Genomic DNA, 22,380 nt, shown 5'->3' on the forward strand with positions numbered 1-22,380 from the left:
GCTGTTGGATGCTGCAAATACTCCTGAAGTCTCCATAATCATGCCGTTATTGAAGAGAGGACAAAAAGGGCACTAATTGCAAGGGAGCAATCGGAACGCAATAGGTTACACACCCGGGTGATGCTGCACAATGCAAACGCTAAAGAGGGAGCTGGGGTGGGTGGTGGTGGTGAGTGGCTGGGGAGGGGGGGATCGGGAGGAGGGTTGCATTCTGAGCACAACACTGCGTTGTCGCTCATTTTCAGGCAATTACCTTTCCTCGTTGTCAACAGTTGTAATAACCTCTACCATTTCCAGAATACTCGTTGGTTCTGTTGAATAATTCTGTCTTTTTATATGTAATTACGAGTGCCGGCATGCGTAAATAAAAAGGTCCGGCTCCTTGAGACATGTCGCTGTATTGTGAAGCACCTGCACCTCGTGGTGGGCTTTCTTTAACTGACACCTAATCATTATTCCACTTGGTGAACATTTCTGTTAGTCACTATTACACTATCCTATTTGGTCATGTAAATAGTTGCTATAAATATAACATGGAGTAACCGAGACGAGGTTGGGAAAGAAAGCATATGTCCTGTGTTTTATGTCCTTTTTCCTTTCCATCGTCTTTTCCCTACTTCTTAGCTGTAGCAATGCAAAAGTCAGTTTTTAGTCTCTCTTGCTGTCTTTTCTTTCCTTTTTATTTGATAACTTTAAGGTCTTTCAATAATTTGGCATTTTACGCTTTGCAGATGCTGAGTTCAGGGAATGGATTAGCAGTGTTAGTATACAGTAGTTCCCACAGAATGCACTTCAGTCATAGTCATCCTGTTATCAAGTGAATGATTCAAAATTAAATGTGGGCTGAAATGCTTTGACAACCACAGACCAAAGCTGTTACTACCTTGCAGTTTTGGACACTAACTCGTCCCTTTCCCCTGTTTTTTTATTGCCACTGACCAGCGTGTTAATCCCACACAGTTGACCTGCCTATTCTAAGAAACAGTACACACACACCCAGCACAATGACCTCTCTAAATAGGACACGTGTCTATCAAGCATATATGAATTAACCATCCCCAAGAGGCTTCACCTCCTGAGCTGAGCAGCATGTGACCTCTCCCAATCCATTTTACTGCGGCACTCTGTGGCAATCAGGCTTGAATTATTAAAGTGAGCAGTGAGCAATGATCAATTCATTGCGGCCCTTGCTCGCAGACTGCCCGGCCGTACTTCAGCAGAAATGACATTGAGAACACTTGAGTATGCTTCCAGACAATGCACATAAATGTGAAATATGCCAGACCCAATATGTCAATAATCATAACTGTACAGGCTGAGGCCATGTCCAGGTTAATCCTACGGAAATGATGTTGGGTGACTGTGAGGTGAGCAGGTTTCACAAATACGTGGGCTTTCTTGACCGAAAGAGGGGAGAAGTTGCTGATACACACGGAGAAGAGCTGTGCAGAAGGCTGGTGGCGTTGCCATTTCTGAATAATCTTACATACAGTAGCCTGAACAAACACTACCAAAAGAACTGGAGGACTTAAACAGGGTAGGGGCCAGAAAATTCAGTTAATTGTAGTCTTACCTCCTTCTTTTTACACAAATTAGAGAGGAGAAAAACAACAGCAAAGAAGTTAAAAGAGAGAGGAAGATTGCACGCAAGTATGCAACTCAAGGAACCTGGAAGTAGGAGTAGGGCAAGGAAAAAAAAATAATCAAAACTTCGTGAGGAGGAGATGAGGAGCCAAGATAAACCAGTACTCAGAGCCCCCAAAACTGCAATCTCCCCTTAAGCCGGAGAGTGGCAGCTGGCAGAACAGCTGGTGAATAGGATTAATGTCAGAAGAATGAAATAAAACTCAACATATGTCCGAGCCTGAGGTGTTGGGACTGTGCGTGATTGTGCCCCCGATGGATGCCATGTGTGCAGCTGGAAGGAGCTGCTGTGCTGCTCTGCTTTCTACCCCACAAGGTCACTTTTAAGAACTAGGACCATTAAATGCTTCAATAGCAAAATGAACTTTTCATTTCCTCTCCTCTCTGCTCCTTTGCTTTAAAGTCTCTATTCAGGCAGCAGAGGGATTCTATTGAGCACCGCTATCAATACAATGCACTCTAAAATTCGTCAGAGAAAGAAACAATTGCTGCTTTGATTGAATTAGGAGAGACCAAATAGGGCACGGTAAAAGAATCAGACAAGGTTAAAGTGAAATGGAGGTTTTATTAAGATGGAACAAAATAAAACACAATTTATTCATCCAATGTCCTTCTTTACACAATTTCTGACTTGAGGAAAAAAATACTTTTATTAAGTAAGATGCCTTAAAATTTCTTTGCTGCAAAATGAGCTCATTTATTTGTTAGCAGGATAACAATAGTGCAGAAAGGCACAAAAGCGAGGGAGTACAGGAGGAAAATGGAAAAAGTAAATCAGTTGTGATTGAGTGTGAGTGTGTTTGGTTTACTAGAAAGAAAAAGTGGACTTTACTTTTGGAGTCGAAGACGATGCTGATTAAGGGATCAGCACTTGGGAACATGAACATTACAAGAAGAAATATGTAGACTAAATTTCAAATTGTAATTTCCATTTGATGTTGGTAATCATTACGGTCCACACACTGTAATAAATTATAATAATTTCATACAAAAATCAAATTACTGGGTACCTTGCATTGGAGAGATTTTTTTGGGGGGGTACCATGCAATTTAACTGTCAGATATAAACTTGCCTGCTAATCAATGCCCGAAAACATTCACATTTATTCATCTATGTTAAATTAATAGATGTGTGAAGACCACGTGTAGTACTGTGATCATGGCGGTTCAGTGTTGATTTTGTAAATTAATGGGTGTCTGAATATACACGGACAAAAAGAGACTAATGGGATTCACATGAATGCGTTACAGTTTGCAGGGAAGCCAAGTGTCTGCCACTGTACAGACAGTGGACAACAACCACGGTACCCTCAAACACTTCAAAGATATTCAAAAAGAAGCAACCTCTATATAAGTGTTCTGGGTAATATACTGCTTTATACATAATACAACATACTGTGAATGTGTTATTTTGTGTGTCTTGCTCATTTTACTTTAAGCAAACAATGTGTTGGGGGGGGGGGGGGGGGGTGGCTGCAGCGGGTGGTGGATATGGTTGTTGGAGGCGATCTGAACTCACAGTGAGGGAATTATTAATTTCCACTTCTCAGTTCGGGTTTTTTTATCCCCAAATAGCAATTAAAGTTGTTTATTTAATCACATAACCAACTTTGTTTACCAAGATGCCAGAGTTCAGGATGTACAGATACAGCTTACTGGACTGTAAGACCAAAGGTCACTATTTTTAGATTATGTTTTAAGCTCTCTGAGGAAAAAAAAGAGATGCCTGCACCCCACAAAAATCCCCTTTTTTCCTTTAAAAAAAGTCTGAAGTTCTAGGTCTTTTTAAAAATTAGATCAACGTAACTGATGAACAATTAAAATACACTAAAAAAAAATGTACAGTCAAACCGCCAGTTGGAGAAATCATGAAGTTACCATAGCGCTTCTAAAGGTTAAGTATTCCAGCTCCTAGAAAGTCTCCATTCATTTCCCCTCGGTACATTGAGCTAAGTGTCTTAATGTGCAGCAACAATAGAAGTAATATGTATCTTTTCCCTTTTATTAATATGGGGTACGGAGCCAAACGGGCTACAACATGCTGGCAAAGTACTTTTAAAAAGTGATGACATTAGTCAGCTGACTATGCATTAACACCCTTTGTGATGCAATAAAAAAACAATTTCCGTTCATTTGTTCTGACATGTTCGTTACATCTCCCTGTGCGTGTAATATTATTGAACAAGGAGAAAGAAAACAGCATTGTGTGGGAGGAAAAGATTGTTTCATCGCTGCTGATTAAATAATCTCTTTGTTCAGCACGCAGCACGTCAAAGTTTGATCTAATAAATTCACGTTTGCTTTTTTCCCTGGGAGAAAACAATGCAAATATGTTAATAGGTTGCACATACACTAGTTGTCATGTTTGGCTGTGTCAAGGCGGATCTCTTAGCTGGATGGCTGACGTATTTCTGACTTACAGAACAAGTCTGAAATGTGCTCTGAAATCATTAGCAGGCAACAGAGGCCGTCTGTGCCCGTGGTGTAAGTTACACTCACACTATTTTGATCCTCGGTCAGATGACACCGATTCTTTGTCAAGTTATGTGTGGAGAATGCTTGGGAGCTGAATACCATAGCTAGGACAGCGATACTTAGCTGGCACACAGTTTTCCCAGTGTAACCCAATTGCAGACGCACGCAAATGTGCACACACATGCACACACTGCAAGGTACACATGCCCTCACTCTGCCCCACATCCCACTGAGGAATAGCCCCCGTCCTTTCCATTTCTGATTGCCGCAGCCCATCCTCCTCCAGTTTGCCACATATATGACCCTCATCATGTTCCTTTTCCTGCAAAACTGGCCTTTATCTCCCGCTTGTGTGCTTCATGATCCCGGGACAAATTTAGCACCTTTAATTACTCCTGTCCTCTTACGTATCAGCATCCCTGCTTTATTACAAAAACACTTGCGGCGCATAAAACATTCAGGCCATCACAAACTACAGCTGATTTTATCACCAGGTCACTCATACACAGCACACTGATAAATCTAACAAGAAGCGTTTGTTCAAATTTTTCCAGACCTTTACCGCAGAAGCTGTGATGTCACTGATTGCATTTCTAGACTGTTTGTTAAAAATGCAATTGACGAGGCATACCTACAGCCAGCATGTGGGTGTATGAGCATATAAGGACAAGCAAGCCTCTGTGCAAGCCTGGCTGCGATTTGTCTCTCAGAGACACCCGTTTCCTCCTATCAAGGGGTTCCTGTGCAGCCAGTAAGCCAGGATCACAATGGGTGTTTTGTGCTGCATGGGTGCAGGGGGACATGCTCAACAGCTGAAACCCAGGAAGATGGCCCCTGGAATGCTTCACAGCAGTTGCTACTGTTGACTAATCGGAATATGAGAACTGGGGAAGGTGATCTTGAATGCGAAGAATGGCACATTGAAGAAGCAGCTGCTTGTTTTGTCATCTGAATGACCAAGACAGCAGAAAGGGTTCCCGTTTTAAAAGGGGCAACAAAATCTATATCTTAGCTTGTGTAAAGTGAAACCTGCACAGGCCTCCGTTGCCCTATGGGGACATGCCTGTGTTATGTGAAGGCTCTGTTTTGGAACAGATAGTAAATACATAATTCAGGAGTGGACCAGGCTCTCTGAGCTGCCTATTCCCATCATGAAGCCACTCCATTTAGCAGTGGGCTCTGATCTCAACCTGGCAGAGGAACAACTTTGTCACTGGAGGGTAAAAAAGGATTGAAGACAAAATTTACAGAAGGAGGAGGGAATGAGGTGCTCTGGACAGATAGGGGTAAAGGGGAAAAACACTGAAAAAAGACAGAATGGAGGAGTAAAATGGGGGGTGGGGAGATGGGATGGGAGGAAATACAGAAACCAGAGAGGAAGGAAGAAGATGGCAAAGTAAGACTAGGGAGGAGTGAAGGGCAGGGTAACCCTTTTTTGTGAAAGTTCACATGTCAGGCTGGCAGGCTGCCCGCGGCATACAGCCGAAAAATCTATTTAACGTCTGCTTCACGGGGTGACAAGAGGGTTGATTGGCAGAGAGCAGAGAGCCACTTTTGATCATGTGTCCTAACAAGCGATTCCAGCTCATGTCTCCTCAGCCTGAACAGAGCTACATTACCTATTCAAACAAAAGTGACAGACCAGAGCACTGCTCCGCTGAGCTGGTGCACCACACCACAGGCCAACAGAGTGCAGACACACACACACACACACACACACACACACACACACACACATATATACAGGAAGCACTCCCCCTGACATACAGTACTGGATGAAAGCATAAACACAACTATCAAGTAATGACCCTTTGATCAAACAGACAACTTAAAAGAATCTGTTAAACTATTTTAACAACAGTGAAAAAAAAACAACTTTGCAGAAGGTGGAAATAAGGCATACAGAGGAGATGCAGATTCTTGGCTAATCGTTACTTAACCTGTGTATGCTAACGCCAAGAGGGTCCCAGCTTTATATTGTCCAGCTGATGCTGCAACGAAAGGCAGCGTTGAGCTATGTGTGAAGAATGCCTCAAAATCTGCAACCAAGGCAACTGGGTTTCCAGCCCTCATTGCATATGCATAGAGTCAGAGGCTCATGCTCAGATCATTATAACAAAGATTCCTATTAATTAGGTGGGATAAAGCAGAACCAGATGACATGGCAGCTGGGATGAGACGAGAGGGGAGAAGGGCGGGAACTAAAAGAGGAGGGGAGAAAGTGCAGCAGTCTGTTTTTTTGGGGGAGGTGTATTTTTGCCGGTATAATGTATATTACAGGTTATAGATATACAGGAAAGAAGGAAAACCTTTAAAAATCTTTTTAATGCTGCATTTAAAGAAAATAGGAATCAAAAAATGAGTCTGTTAATGCTGTCAAGCATCTGCAGCCAATTGCCGTTGAGTCTCCATGTAGAGTCAGAAGAGGTTGTGACACTGACAGGGGAAAGTGTTACAACAGAGTCAAGAGTTCATCAGTGCTAATCAGACCACAGGCTTAGAGCTGATCCTATTCTCTTCCAAAGCTTTCACCCATCCCTGAATCTCATTACACGCCGTGTTGTAATAGAGGATAATGACCTGGGGCTACTCACACAATGCTGATTGCTCCCCCCACACTCAACCTACTGCACAGTCATTATACAGTGATAATACACAATCTCGCCAGGGGGATTACACTTACAAATAGAGAAGAGGTGATAAAGGCAGAAGGTGAGGAAGACACGTCTATGTAGTGGCACTGAGCCACACACCGTTTGCACATATGACCAAGCACAATCCTTCCAGCGGCACACCCCACTGTGCTGCTCTATGTCACCGGCAAAGGTTCGGTAGGGGGAACTCTTTTCTTAGTAGAAGGATATTTAATTCCTTTCACCTCAGGATAAAAAGCAGTTGCAGTTTGGCTGGTGGTACGGCTTCCCTTTGCTGAACTAATTAGCCATGACTTTGTCAAAGGACTCCAGGTGTTGGCTGTTCTGCTAGTGCACCTAGTGTATCCACTCTTACTGTTCTTCAAAGGCTGCAGTCTCAGAATATCTGTCCATCTCTGTGTCTTGACACTTGTGTTATTGTTATGTTTTAGATAAAAGCTGCAGATTACATGTGAAACTATCCACTATCAAATATTCTCAGGTCACCCCTTTTTCCCAGTACGGTTTACTGAATAGAAGTCTAAGAACCGAGCAGAGCGTATTGTGATGCTGAACACTATGGCTTTTGTAGTCAGCAGTGGTAAAAACAGAGTAAGGCTCAAAGGTTGGGTTTTTTTTTTTTTAGATAGGTGTTTTTACTGAAGTTTTAAAAATAAAATATATAGAATATTGATTTTTTTTCAGCTTTCATTTAAAAAAAATATATAAAAAAAACAATATTTCTTAACTGCCCTAATACATGGAAATAAGCTGCTTGTGTTTTAATATTAGTCTTGGATGGACTGGCAAGGTTTCAACAAGTAGATAGTGAGCCTGGAAAATCCCTAAAAGGTAAAACGGGATGCTGAAACCCAATTACCCGTCCTTGTCTTGGGGACGATCATAAAGACTGTACACACAAGAGTTTCTGTGTTGACTTGCGCAGTATTGATTCATACTTTAGTGCATTATATAAAACTGCTCTAATTGCATGTGAATCAAATCAAGGTCACCTTGGGTTTTTATAATCAAGGCTATTTTTCTTTTTACCCTAATACTTTATACTGACATTTTTAACTCTTGACAAGTGCTGTCTGGAGACTTATCCATAAATAATGCATTTACAATACCTAGTAAATAAACATGGGGCACAATCGTTAGCCCTGCTGGCAACTGGGCCTGATAGAGCTTTTACAGCAAAGGTGACTATTCAGCTAAATGCAGTGCTCGCTGCTGGGAGGACATTTTCATTCATTAGCACAGTCACAAGCACTTAAAGCACTTTAAGGACCAGAAATGGAGAGTAAAGGTGGAAGGATAGAGAGGGTGAAAGGGTACAAATATACAGAGATGAAGGGATGAAGGAATAATAGCTAATACTGAACAGTGACTCTTTTTTATTATTTGTATGTTTGAAAACAAAGAAATTATTTTCATGCATAGAGTGGATGAAGTCAAAAAATTACCATCTGTTATTTTAGGGACTGTCTGTATACCTTCATTTCTACCCCAATAATTCATGTACTGTATTTGTAGGTTTTGTTAAGGCTTTGAGAAAGCTGCCGCTAACAGCCAGCTGTCATTTGTGGTTCTTGGAGTACAGAAAAAAATACCTCTTAAAAACCCAATAGCCAGGGAACCAGAAACAGCTATTGAAGACTGTCAACAATAAATGGCAAAGAAGCTTTTCAGAGCAAAGTTTTAGACAAATTTAGGTTTTATTTTCCATCTATGAGCAATGTAGTGTGAGAAGTGTATCGCAGATCATTTGCTGTCCCTCTACAATTGATGTTACTAGAGTTATCTTCAGTCCATCAAGACAATGAGCCATCTTGACTAGACAAGGAAGGCCAGAGAAGAATGGTACCAGATGGTGAGGAGTCTCTGAGGACCTCAGTGACCCCGGCCAGGCAGACATCAAAGCAGCAGAATTAGACACAACAGTTGTCATGTGTAGATAAGCTACATATTTAGCTCATCTGTTGCTTGTGGTATATTAGTAACATCATTAAGACAACAAATGGCATTCTTGCATGTTCTCTACTACATTAACCCTGCCCTTTTCATTTCCAACTGTGTCTCTGACCAGAAACAAAGACATAAGATTAAGATCTCTCAAAGGTTTCTCTGAGATTTTCCTTGGGCAGTTTCTCAGAGTCCCTCTCCCCCATTTTACAGTAATCACATATCATCACCACTGAGGCTTCCTCAAGTGCTCTCCAGGAAAAAAGTCTCCCACAATTCTTGCAGCTTGGGGACAGCACACCGAAACTCTTGTATTCTGCGTGTCTCCAGCTCAGAAACTAATTTCTACCAACAAGGGAGTTTATTTTGGTGTTGAGGATACACAACACATGAGGCAGACCAAGTCACTATTATTAACAGGAGATTAAAACAGCTGTATGGTACTCTAAAGCACCCTCTCCTCCCTGCGCCAACATAAGGCACTGGATTACAAGCTGCACTTGACCATTTAAATTACTGCAACGACCAGCCTTCACCAGCTGGGGCTCATTACCATAATGCCCGCTGTCGCTACCAAGAGCACTGACGGTCTTGCCCTGAAAATCAAGTCCACGAGAAGCAGGACATATGAATTTTTTTATACCTTAGGGTAAAACTCAGCAGTAATAGCAATACCAACTTTGTCCTAACCAGAAGCTGTCCTGCTCGGGGAACTCCTTTATGTCTCGCCATATCTCTAGATCAGTAGCAGCAAGGATACCGGATATCCCTAAAATTATGTCTGCATTAGAGCATTTAGTAAAAATGGCCCAAAAACATGGGCGAGACAACACAGTATATTTACTGTCTGAACTGAGATATTTATTAAGAGCTTCTTTTTTTTCAGTGTGTTGGTAAATTGCCAATACGAGTGGCCATTAAATCGTGATAAAAAACAATTATTAAACTAATAAACCTACCCAGGTCTAATTTGTAATATAGATTTTTGTATTCAGTGAAATATGGACCGACTTCTAATATCTAATGACAACACAAATAATCAGTCTCATATCAGGATGTGGCTAAACGATTAAGTGATGAGAGGCCTGTGACGCTCTGATACAAAGATCGCCGAACGAACACTTAAAAAAGAAGTGGCAAATTATTTTTAGGCTAACAGAGGTCTAATTTATTCATCTGATGAAGTGCTTAAGCTAAGAGCTCCCCAGACACTAAATGAGACACATGCATTCCCAAGGGGGTTTAACATTTGATTGGATGTAGTTATATTACTACAGCCCTAATTAAGAAGGGGAATGTGTTTCAGCAGCTCTTTCAAATATTTGTTTTTCCGCCATACTCTTGATAGACTGCAGGCTGTAGGAGGGAGAGCCAAGCAGGGTGAAATGGTAGCAGATATGATAGAGACCCAACAGTCTTATCGCAGAAAGGGATTTCTTTTTTTCCCCCCCTCTATCTCTAATTTTAGGAAACAAAACAACAACAGCAACAACAAAAAAATCTCTGAGCTGTTCATGGTGCGCTGAATAAGATGAATTAATTATGCGCACGAAACAGGTAAAATCCTTGAGAAGGGCTTGGGTTGTTTGTGGTTAGCAACCTTTGATGAATAACTGCGCATGGTGAGAAGTGTTCTTGTGTAGCAAAATAAAAAGGAGGTAATGTTCCTGGCATCAGGTCAGCACTATAAGTTTTATAGTCAAAGAGTTTTCCTTGGCGTGGACGAAGACCACACTTATGCTGAGGTGCACTGCCACACAGTCTTTGTCATGTTGGAAGAAGTTCAGAACAAACTGGAAATACTGTAACGTCAGTATTCCCAGCTTTGAGTGTGCCCGCATGAGTGTTTGAGACAGAGAGAGATACAGGAGAAAAGAGGCAGACAGTCAGCAAGCGTAAAAAACTATTAAAGAAACAGGAAAATGTGGAAAGATCGAGGACGCTTAAGGGGGAAGAAGGTAAAGTATTCCTGTGCCCATACATACACACACACGGGGACACACACACACACGAGGAGTCATACCGTCTTGCTCTGTCTTTGTCATCTCCTCTAGCTTCTTCTGCTTCAGAGTGTCCACTACGTCTGCCAGGCTTCCTTTGCGGCGCTCTGGAGTTCCAAACGCTGATCCGCTCAGCAGGTCACTTCGCTCCCGGGCCCCCTCCTCAGGCTTGTGTGGGGAAGTGGAATTGTTCCGGAAAGAGTACAGGGAGCATACTTTATTGCTGTCAGATTCCTGTAAGACAAACAGAAGTCGGGAGGGGAGGCAACAAGGGATGGGATTTGTATTAAGTGATGAGCGGGATTCTGTGTTCTGTCAGTGGCTCTATTCAGTGTTTTGACAGTTTTTCATTCAAATGCAGTGATTGCTAGGTTTTTGCAGCTCATGGGCGCTTTGGCCATATTAAATGGCTCCTCTCTGGCTTTTCAACACGGCAGCTTCTGCAGTCTCAACAGTGATAGCTGCTCTGATAAATGAAATATGACAAGTGAAAAATTGAGATGAAATGATGAGGTACACTTTCATGGGGGTATATCCATAATGTGCTCAGGCTTTACTTTTCATCTGCGGAGACTACACAGAGAAACCGCCCAGCTGTAATCTCTCAAATTGCTGTTGAGTGTGCATTTGTGTTAGGGTGACTGCTGTGTAATTTGTTCATTTTCTAGTGGAGAACTATTCTCAGCTGAGTGCCTCGAGCCGTCGTAAATCTGTGTCCTGTCTCAAGCTGTTGTTGTTTTTTCGTCCCACCTGTGTATGGTTTAGTATTTAACTAAGGGTCCTGTCTCTGGCTGACTGGCTGAGTGTTCCCGGTGCACAAACAGAGACATAAAGGCATGGGGGAGAAGAATGGGGGAGGGCTTCAGGGGGAGAGACAGAGAGAGTAAAAGAGAATACTCTGCACATGGGAGTGTATAGGCAGCGCACAGACGATGGCTGAGGATTGCGTCTGACAGAAGGTGGTGTTAATTATGGTTTGTGCAGTCTGAGAAAGCAGAAGGTAGCTAAGCAGCCAGGAGTTGCAGCCTTTAACAGGGGAACAGTTACTGATTTAAACTTTCGCCTGCACAGAGAAGATCTGAATCCAAAATATTCTGCAAGCCTGTCATACAAAAAACAAAAAAACAGGGAGCTTTAATCAGCACCAGTGTGATAAGAGTGTATTACAGCATGGTTAAATGATGCAACCATGTCTGGAGTCACTGACAATCCCATATAAAAAGTCGGGAATGCAGTAAACCAGGCAGGAGTGTTGACAGTGCCGAGTTCTCATCCCTGTGTGGCATGTTGAGCTCGAGGCAGAGTTTCAGTGGAGTGTAGGGTGGTCTGGTACCAAGTGCCAGGGTGGCACGACTGACCGGCCTACTCTGCACCTCCCAGCCCAGCGCTGGATCATTATGCAGCATGGCAGAGACAGTTGAGAGTGCTTGAGGGGAGTGGAGCAGTGCTGGGTTAATCAGCTGGCGTGGGTTCAGGGCACAGCCCACACAGAGCCATGGCACAGCAATAGAGTCAGGTAATCAGCAAAGGCAACACTCTAATTCCTTCCACCTTATGTCCTTTTCTTTTCTTCATCCACCTTCTTGCATTTGACCTTTTTTTCTTGTTGTTGTTTTTTTCCCTTTTACTCTCCTTTTTAGTTCTTACTCCCACTTACTATTCAACCTATTATTCAGTTGAAATACCTTCCAAGCGTAGAAGACGGCATGGGCATAAAAAATGTCCACTCCTAACTGTACATTATACCAATTAGGACTGTCACAAAATCAAGGCAAGAGGAGGGAATAATATAGAAGTAATAAAACACTCAACCTTTAACATTTAAAATAGCTACTATCTAACTATTCATGATGTGATGTGCTTGAAATAAAGTCATATCGAAAGTTTTCAGACCTGCAGACTCTTTCTTTTTGTTACTTCAATGGCTGCTGGCCTTGTTTACATCAGTGAAAGATCAGTCTTATACTTTCTTTAAGAAAACATGGTGATTGGTGCCCTCATATTTCTTCTTTAAAAAAAAAAACAAACTTTCTTGTATTTAAGGTTTTTTATCCTTAAGAGGTTACATAACTCAATGTTTTGTCTCTGACATTTTATTTAAGTTTGTGTGACACATAGTTTATTTGTTTTATATATTAGTTATGTATGTTTGTGAAGTGTTTCTATATGCTTTTTTTTAGCTGTACATCATAAAATTCACTAAAATCCTGTTGCTGACACACTGTAATGTGCTACAGATGACAAGAACCTGAGAAATCCTATGGCTCTGTGTGTGTGTGTGTGTGTGTGTGTGTGTGTGTGTGTGTGTGTGTGTGTGTGTGTGTGTGTGTGTGTGTGTGTGCGCGCGTGTGTGTGGGCGTGTGTGTGTGTTGTGCTAAGGTGTTGAGGGTCTCAGTGGCAAACTGCAGAGCTACTTCAGAAGCCCTCTGGGTCTCTTTACCGCAGGCCCGTCTGTCACAGACAACCACCTGCCTCCTGTGTCTATAGCCCACAAGTGCCTATGCTCTTCCTCATTCTGCTCATATCAAAGCGGCGCTCCACTTAAAATGCGCAGCATCTGGGGGTCTTGCCGCAGATGTAGCTTACACAAAACAAGAGAAACAACACACGCACTGAGCACACTATTTTTTTTTTTTTTTTTTTTGCAGTAACGTAAATCCAAAGCACACCAAAGAAAGTAGATAAAGCTACATTCCTCTCCATCTGCTATTAAGTAATTTTATGTGCCGTTCACGTTGCTCAGAGAAGAGTTAGAGATCCCCTCTTTAACCTAATAATAGTTCATGGTTTAATGTTTGGCACAGTTGCCTGTCTGAAAGGCTCCAGAATCCCTGAGGATTCAGAGCATTACAGAACCACGGGGCTGGAGCTGGTGATAGAATATCAGCTAAGCTTCTTTATACAAGCCAGGAACAATGAGTGGCTGCTCCGCTTGGATCGTGAATACCCCCGGGAGGACAGTAAGACATAAGTGCATACTAATAGGTTTGAAATTGTCCTGTATTACTATGCTTTATTTAAACAGAGCTTCATCTTCTACGCCCCACAGTAGCTCACACTGTTTTTCTTTCACTCCATAAGTATCACAGAGTCACTACAGAATAATAAAAAAGGTTTAGAGATCGACCAGTTCTGTATAACTTTAGCAGACTACATTGGTATTTGTCCTGCTAAATGGCTTGCTGTCATATTTTACATTTTTTTTAATTTTGTAATTGAAATCTTTGTTATTGCTGTCATTATGCTTTTTATACTGTGTGATGCTCTGTGTGAAACATTTGCTGTCCCCAGTGGCAGGTGAAAAACGAGCTCAAATCAGTGCGAATTTAAAACTCTTTTCATCTGCACAAAGATGCTTTGTGAAAATGTATGAGACTTTTGAAATGTTTGGCATTATTGGTTAACCAGCATGGGCTCTATTAGAGGTTTGTTTTGCAACTGCGTATGAATGTCTCACCATGCGCTGCTGGGCTGACACCAGGCTGTCCCAATCGCTTTCTGATGGTACGCTGCTGAGCGGCTGCATTTCATCGGGGGCTTTTCCATGAAGCAGACTGTGCAGCGGCAGCTGTGGTGTGCCATGGGCCTCTGCGCTCTCCTCTTTCTCCCAAGACAAATGCTCCTGACTCATGGCATCATCCCCATCAACCACGGAGGCAAAAGGAGACGTGGCTTGCTTGGAAGACATGACTCTGCTGTGGAGCAAAGAAACAAAATAGAGTTGGAAAAAAAAGAAAAAGATTATGACTTATAGTTGTTGAAGAATTCCATGAATGAATATCAAGTTTGGGGGGGGGGGGGGTGTTTCGTAGCTGCCACTGGGATTACAGGTAGTGCACCTGAGGGGATGATGGTGCATGAGATGAATGATTAACCTGGCTGTCACCTGTTGCTGTTCTGGGCTGCTGAGTTGGGGGCAGGCCATGGGGTCCCTAATCCTTTGTTTAATGCAGATGGATGACTTGATCTGTGGCTGGAACCATCCCTATTTGAGTTCTGGTCCAAACCCCACAACAGTTACTCAAGCAGCAGGTCAACCAGAGAGGGGGACTAAATCCAGATAAAAAGTGAAAAACCTAACAAATGAGTTAACTCCTGAGATTGCTTTTCCTCCCTCTTTTTTCTTTGTCTTTTATTCATACGCTACCTAAATGATGTTCTCTATTTTTCAAACATATTTGGTTTTGTCCTCCAAACATCGTAATAATTTAGTAATTTTCCTCATTTGGTTTTCTTTCATTCTGAACCAGTCAGATACGAACAAAAGCCAGCCTTGTCTCCTTTTGTTTCCGTGCATCAAATGAGGAAATTATTAACATTTTGGTGACAGCGTTCCCCCAGGCCATCAAATCCTACTTAAGCGGCTTAAAAACCAAAGCTCGCAGGAGGACTGAATTCACAAATCTGTCACATGCTTTCATGAATATTACAGTGAAGAGTGTACTTGACATATCAGGTGCAAAGGAAACTCATGTTAATTCTAATTTCTCTCTTTTTTTTCTTTTTTTAAACAGCCCAACTCTTTTCGGTGTAAAATTTATACAACCAATTCCGCGTTTTCTCACAATTAATGAGCCTGCACTCATGCCGTGCGCTACAAAGAATGAAATTAAACACTGCCAGAAAATCTAATTATGTGTTTGGTTTTAAATTAAAAAGGGGATAATATGGCCTTCCTACTGATCTAAAGTGGAAAGAAGAAGCTGGAGCATATTTAGCTGCTAATCTACCTTTCCCATAGCTGTTGTTCTGTTTATTCTTCTCAACTCCGGGATATCGATCATTAAAACCAAGCTGTAAATGCTCACAGTCATGGCGTGTGAGTCGGTCTGTGTTTGCATGGGAGAAGGAAGAATTTTTAAAAAAATTAAAATGGGCGTGGGAAGTTACAGCTATGTGTTTGTATGCGACAAAATGCTCAAGATACTTCTTGCATTACATTTCATCACTGATCAACATCTGCCCTGTTCTCCTGCTCTATCCACAGGGGTCAGTGTGACAGCACTTTAGTTTCACCCTCAGCTTGACATGTGGGGGTGGGAGCTCTCAAGGTTGAGGAAGGCTGTGGTGCGATGGTGTCCTTGCACTTTCTGCTGAGAGCCGGGGACCAAGAGATAGGCAAAGGTATTTTCATGTTAAAAAAAGGATTTTGACTGTAATGGTTCCTGGTCCTTCTCAAGGAAGCGTGCCCAATAAAATGTATTGTCCACGTAAACACACACACACACACACACACACACACACACAGCTGAACTGTTATCCTTGTTATCCTTGTTATCGCCTTGAGGCGACTTTTGTTGTGATTTGGCGCTATATAAATAAAATTGAATTGAATTGAATCCTCTGTGGATACTGTAGACAGGATCCAAACATGCTGTACAAATTTTATGAAGCAAAATTTTAAGATTGTGAAAAGTTCAGAATAGAAGAGAGTGCGACATAAACCAATAACATAAAAATAGATGTGGAGCAATAGTTAAAGAAATTAAAGAGTGTGTCGCAAAGTTTTCTTTTTACCTTTAAAAAAAACAAAAACAAACCCTAAACACCAACTTCAGAAGATCTGAGAGGTGCGGCAGGAATTTATGCCAAAGACAATCAGACAATTCTATACTTACTATTAAAAAATTTGCAGTGACAGAGTTGTTACCATCCTCTTTGCTGCTTATTTACTCACTCACTCTCTTGCACAGAGTCACAGTCAACCTGGGCAGTGAATTGAGCCCTAAACAATAGTAGCCTAAGTTGATCTCTTGTGTCTCAGCAGCTGTACAAACAAACCCACCAAGACAGGTAGACAGTAATGCAGGAGTGTGGTCCCGTGCCTGACTGCTTGTGTGCTTCTTTTTCTGTCTCTTCTTCTGACTTTTTAGCCGCTGTGCCTCGAAATGCTGCTGGCTGTGTCTTTTAGTGCGACTCAGCCCTTCATTTTAATCAGTTATTAAATTGTTTCCTTCAATTATATCAAAGAGAAAATGAGTTTAAAATTGCGCACTGTTCACTGGCAATCAGAAGTCGGAGCAAAGTTCAGAGCATGCATGTAATGGTAAGTGGAGGGAGTAGAAGTTGGGCTATTGGCAATGGAGTGTGTGTGTGCGCATATCTGTGTGTGTGTGTGTGTGTGTGTGTGTGTGTGGGGGGGGGGGGGGGGGGGGAGTAGGCCGAACGCATATTCTGACATATTTTTTATTCATGTACACAAAAAGCTCGAGCCTGAAGCGCAACAAGCACCTCGTCCTCAATGGAGTGTGAGAGTGAAACAAAGCACTGCTTTTGTATTACACAGTAAATCAAGTGGTATTATTTTACCACTAAAATATTCAGTCTCTCAGGCACTTTTACTTTGGTCTCCAGCCATCAGTCAAACTGCTGAGGCGTGAGTGAGAGAAGGCGATAGAGAGAGAGAGAAACGAAGAAGAGGGAGCAATGGAGACTCCATCCTCCTGTAACATGTGTCTACAGCAATCTTGTTAAAGAATGCAACAGATCTGCAGCTCCATAACAGTATTTGTCAGCAGGAGTTAATAATTTATTAGCAGTGCTGGGAGGGCTGCGCTCAGGCAGCTAAAGAGTGCAGAGAAACCCTTCTGCCCCACCCCCAACCCCTGACAAGCCCCATACAATACTACCTCATATTATTAAAAGGGAAAGGGAGAAGTGTGGCAATAATTCTCTGAAAATATCTGAGGGCAACCATACAGTATTTTATTCCTCATATTTGGAGAGGCGATCACAGAGGGCTGTGATCTAAAGGCGTGCACGTGCAATAGATCAGCGCAGAAACAACAAAGACATCTGATGAGGTGTAGAAGAGGGAGCAGAATTTAGCTGAATGAGGGTACCACCAAAGCACGTGGAATCTGATTATATTTTCAGTTCAAATACGACTGTATGCATCCTTTGCCTCTTGTGCATGAGCAAAACAGCCCTGTTTCACTTTATTATGACCAAAATGTGCTTTTACAAAACAATAAAAATGAGGTGAACTTGAAAAGCCTAACCCTAACCCGGCTGCGGGATAATCCAAATCATAACAACAAGTGTAAGATACGCAGCCATCTTTCTTAAAGACAAAAGCCCCAGTCACTTTGACGACTTAAGACAGAGATGAGGGAGGGTCAGATAGAAAAGATACCCAGTCTATATATAGCTGACAATATTGCGCACATTTGAAGGGTTAGGACTTAAGTTCTCCGGCCACTGGCTCATATGACCTGGAATGCTTTGAGTCATGAATTGTTCCCCAAGATAATGTTTCATCATCGTGCAAAACAACCTCTGTATAATTGGTAAGTATTAGAGGAGTGATGTGCATTGCTCATCTTGGTGGTCTTGTGACTGGCGAGCCATGTGTCCTCAGATATCCCATTTCCTCTTTCATCATAAAAGGGTCTGACTGACTTTCGCCCTCTGTCTCTACTCTGTCACACTGTTTACCTTTTATAGACAATGGCCTAAGTAACTCCACACCATCACCCCCGATCACCCCACCCGGACACTTGTCTGTCTCACTGCTGACGTCTTGCACCCTCAAGTTTTGATCATGAGTCCCAGAGATGAGGAGGAGATTAGACTCTTCTTACGTGTGTTTTCAGTGGAACGAGGAGAGAAAAACTAAGAAATTATTTAAAAAGCGAAGGATATCTTAAACGGGATGGAACAGCAAACAATTACAGATAAAGAGGTTCCTTTGTGGTCTATCAGTGTGTACATTTGCCCAACATGTGCTCATTCAAATAGTTTTCTCACTTTCTAATATTCCAATAATGCAATTAACAAAAGGCCTATGACTATTCGCCTCTAGCACACTGTTAGTATATTGCGCTCTATTAACTGTGCACTACACATTATGTGCAGCTAATAATAAATCAAAACATAGGGATACAATATCTTAAATGAAGTTGGGTAGATAGTAGATAATAGTGTGGAAGCTTAGTGTGTGTGAACGTGTGCGTGGGAGCCGCGGAGGGCCAGTGAGAGAAAGAGAAAATCATCTGTGTATTTCCCTTCAGGGGTTCCTCCTGTTCTAACAGGTGTCATGGTAGGGTTCCTCTGGGTTCTTCACCTGCCATAATGAGATATTACTACCTGACAGCTCCCAGCTGGAGGAGCATTGACACGGATTCCACCGTTTAGCACAATTAAATTATCACCCTCCATTGTGATTGTGCCATGCTGTGCAGCAGCCAGGTTCCTGGATACATAATCAACTCATAATACGGGCTGTATACTGTGCACAGTGAGCTTGCTTTTCACACACTTGCCTTGCACATCGACATGCGGGCAAACCCCTGCATACACAGAATGTGCGTACACATGTTATTGTGCAATTCCTGTGGATTTTTTAATTTATTTATTTATTTATTTTTAAAAAAGGTCAATCCCTAAAAGACAGCTGCTTTTTACAAGTCAGTTTGAATCAGGGACACATCTTTGTCTCAGGCATCTGCGCAATTACAGGTAAGAGTGTTAAAATATAGCAAATGGTTGGGAAAATAGAGATTTTTCCCGACTAGGTAACCTACTGTACAGAGACTGGAGACTTGTCTAAATGAATTGTTTAAATTGTTCCTCCATTATTGTTGACCTTCCCCTGCAAAAAGTCAACTCAATTACGGCGCCACTTCATCCTCACTTCACTTTCTCTCCTAATGCCTTCTCTATTAGAAACTGCCACAGTTACCGCAGCTAAAAATCCACGCTCAAATGATAGCCACCCAGAGCAAATTAAGCAAGCCACCTGAAGTGCGCACTTTACATATTGAGCAGAGCATTGATAATTACTTTGCAGGGTAAATTATTTGCAATAATATGCCGCAAGAGGAACTGTCTTGTATCTCACTTTAAACACTTGTGCAGCTGCTATGACGGCGTGGTTGGTGTCCTTGCCCCCCACGCTAGGCAAAGGCAGATGCAGGTGTAAGAGTGCTCAAGTGTCCCTGTCTGTCTACTCGGGAAGGGTCGATGAGCACTCACGCACTGAATCCCTCCTTTACCACCTCCTCCTTCTCTTCCTCTTTTGGTCCTCTGTGCCATTGGCCCTTTTCCTGATCCCAGGACACAATCTCAGAGCTGGATGGCATAACAGCCTCTCAGTTCCCCAGGATACACACAAGTTCACTCATGCGTATGCCCTCACAATTGAAGGATGGCCATCCAAAAAAAAAAATTAACCACTGGCCTTTTCTCTGGACTCACACCATAGCAAAATATATCCACTAGAGGAGCGGTGCAGAGAATAATATGAATCAACCGTTTAGGGAAATACACACTCCAGAAGATGCTCTTTATTTATTTATTTATTTTACTAATCACATTTCTTGTTTTTCTGGACCTACTTTGATGGATTTTCCAAAGAGCCTTCTGGTGCTGCTGCTACACTTAGCAAACTTCACAACAACTCAAGGAACACGGCCTTATTTGCTGAGCAACAGTGAAGCTTTGTGGCTTGCCTAATAGTTCGTAGTAAGTTATGAGCCCTTTGTGAACAGGAGAAGGAAAACAGAGATTGGAATTTGGCAGGAACATAATAATACAGAATTCTTCTGTTCATGGAACCTGATTTTTTTTTTTTTTAATGGAAAACAATTGAGCATTGTTTAAGGAAAGAAAAGCAATAGTGACAGATGAAATATAGAGTGGGCCTCTTTTTGTAAAACATTAAACAAAGCACTATTCAGCCCATGTCCATTTTGTTATTTATAAAGATAACTTCTTCTGTGCACTAGAGAATGCACTTCAACAAAACCAGTGTAACATCTCTCATAGCTGCCAGAATAGTGAGTGGAAGAGCTTGTGCAGTGTGCCAAACAGAAGTAGAGGGATGTATCCCAACTCGCCAAAGAGAAGAAAAATAAGTCTAAAGGGAGCCTGGAAATCTCAAAAGGGAGGAGAAGTTTGAAAGAACAAAGGAAGTCTTGAGCAAAAGCATCTATACCACAATGTGGACATCAGCTAATTATAATGGAGCAATTTTACGTGGAGCAGGAAAACCAATGAAAAATTGGTGACTGTGGCTGATTTATGAAACTAGAGGGGAAGCGGTGCTGCACAGCAGGAAACACAGGTCTCGCCATCACAAGGACATCACTGGCAAGTGAAGTCCCAAAGTGAAACAGCAGCAGGTTTGCTACAACTGCTGTTGGTTGGCATATGGATTGTCAACACACAGTACCCCACATTCTCAGTCTCTATTCTTGTTCCTTTAACTTCCCTAATATATACCTGTAAATTACAAGTTCTGATCCAGAAATGAGCTAGTTTTTTGTTTTCTACAGAAAGAAAAATAATCTTGCTTTTAACTGGATTTGTGATCCTCGGTGGGATAAGTAAGGAAATTACCTTTAACACTGTAGGAATTAAGCCGTCCTATTCATATTCAAGGGGATGGGAGGAAAACAGCTTATTATCTGCAGTTAGACCTACTTGTACTTCTTTGGCTTTTTTTTTCTTTCCCTCGATTCTTTTTCTCTTTCTGAATAAATTAATGGCTTTCATTGAGAACTGTTGCTCAAGGGAAAGGGGCTTCTCTTCCTTCTTTGTCTTTGGGACCTTGTGTGTGTGTGTGTGTGTGTCTGTGTGTGTTTTTAAAGGACTGTTAGAAAAACGGCTGGGGTAGAACCAGGGAGGACAGAGACTAGCCATGTTTCATGTGACATGTCAATTGGAAAATCAAAACAGGGGTAGTTCATTTGCTCCACCCAGATGAGGCCATCTAGCCGAGCCATGATGAATAGGGGTCAGGCAAGCCACACCTCAAAGATTTATGATTAAGGCTTATTATGTTGGGAAACTGACATTGATTGCTGATTTAAACCTCTGAAACCAATTAATTTGCCAGTGCTGAATAGAAAGCATGGTCAACAGTGTGTGTCATTCTGACAGGTTGGATGTGAAGAAAAAGTGAAGGGCTAAATGAATGGCTGGCACCCAGCTCTGTTTGGAGGTGGTTAAAAGTTACCACACGTGATTGACAGCTAATACAGAAAAAAAGGAGAGAGGATGGAGGAAAAAATGAGATCTGAAGGGCAAAAGCAGAAACCTCAGCCACTGATCTGAGTAATTGCCCAAAAATTTGGTTCACAGAAGACATGTACAAGCTGCTGTTTTAGCAATGCTAAAATGGTTTCATTCATGGGGCGGCACAGAGAAAACCTGAGTAAATGAATGTGAAACACAGCCCTAATAAAATCAGAGAGCTGACAGACATGGTTGAACAGGAAAATGTGCTGTATTTCCACTCCATGGAAGCGGGTGCTGTAGTGAATTAGATGCTGACTGAAACACAAAATGTTTAAACAGGCCTGCTGCTAACCATGTGTCTGACCACTCGCATTGTGCTTCAGCTCTTCTTTGCATTTGTCCAGAGCGATGCAAAAACGATGCGGGAGCCACGAGCACTACACCTACCACAGTCTATTACCCATGGGATTTTTTTCCCTTTTCACAGCAAAATGCCACATTACACTTGGTTGTATGTTATTTCTCTCTGCGGTTGTAAAGGGGGGTAGCTTGTGTTTACTAATACTCTTTCCTCTGCATTAGCTTCTCCTTAATTCTTTTGCTGGCTTGCTCAGAAGACACATGCATCATGACAGAGTTCCAAAATGAAATCATTAACTAAATTGCTTTCTTAAAAAGCCACAAGTGTGCAGCAGGATTTG

General features: G+C 42.0%; 1 protein-coding gene across 9 annotated transcripts in view; it reads right to left on the bottom strand.

The window, feature by feature from the left end:
- sox6 (SRY-box transcription factor 6) overlaps positions 1–22,380 on the bottom strand; it is a 128,863-nt gene that overhangs the window by 69,201 nt on the left and 37,282 nt on the right. For 7 of the 9 annotated variants that reach the window (XM_084934846.1, XM_084934804.1, XM_084934836.1 and 4 more), the window contains 2 exons: positions 14,175–14,412; positions 10,741–10,951 (listed from right to left, as the gene is read on the bottom strand). In XM_084934846.1, coding sequence (XP_084790972.1) covers positions 10,741–10,951; positions 14,175–14,405 — 442 coding nt within the window. In that variant the 5' untranslated portion in view covers positions 14,406–14,412. The remainder of the gene's footprint in view (positions 1–10,740; positions 10,952–14,174; positions 14,413–22,380) is intronic. The other 2 variants (XM_084934828.1, XM_084934862.1) reach the window with 2 other exon arrangements.

This window comes from Perissodus microlepis, chromosome 1, assembly GCF_051167445.1.
Source record: "Perissodus microlepis isolate ML-2025 ecotype Zambia chromosome 1, ASM5116744v1, whole genome shotgun sequence".
Lineage (NCBI taxonomy): Eukaryota > Metazoa > Chordata > Actinopteri > Cichliformes > Cichlidae > Perissodus > Perissodus microlepis.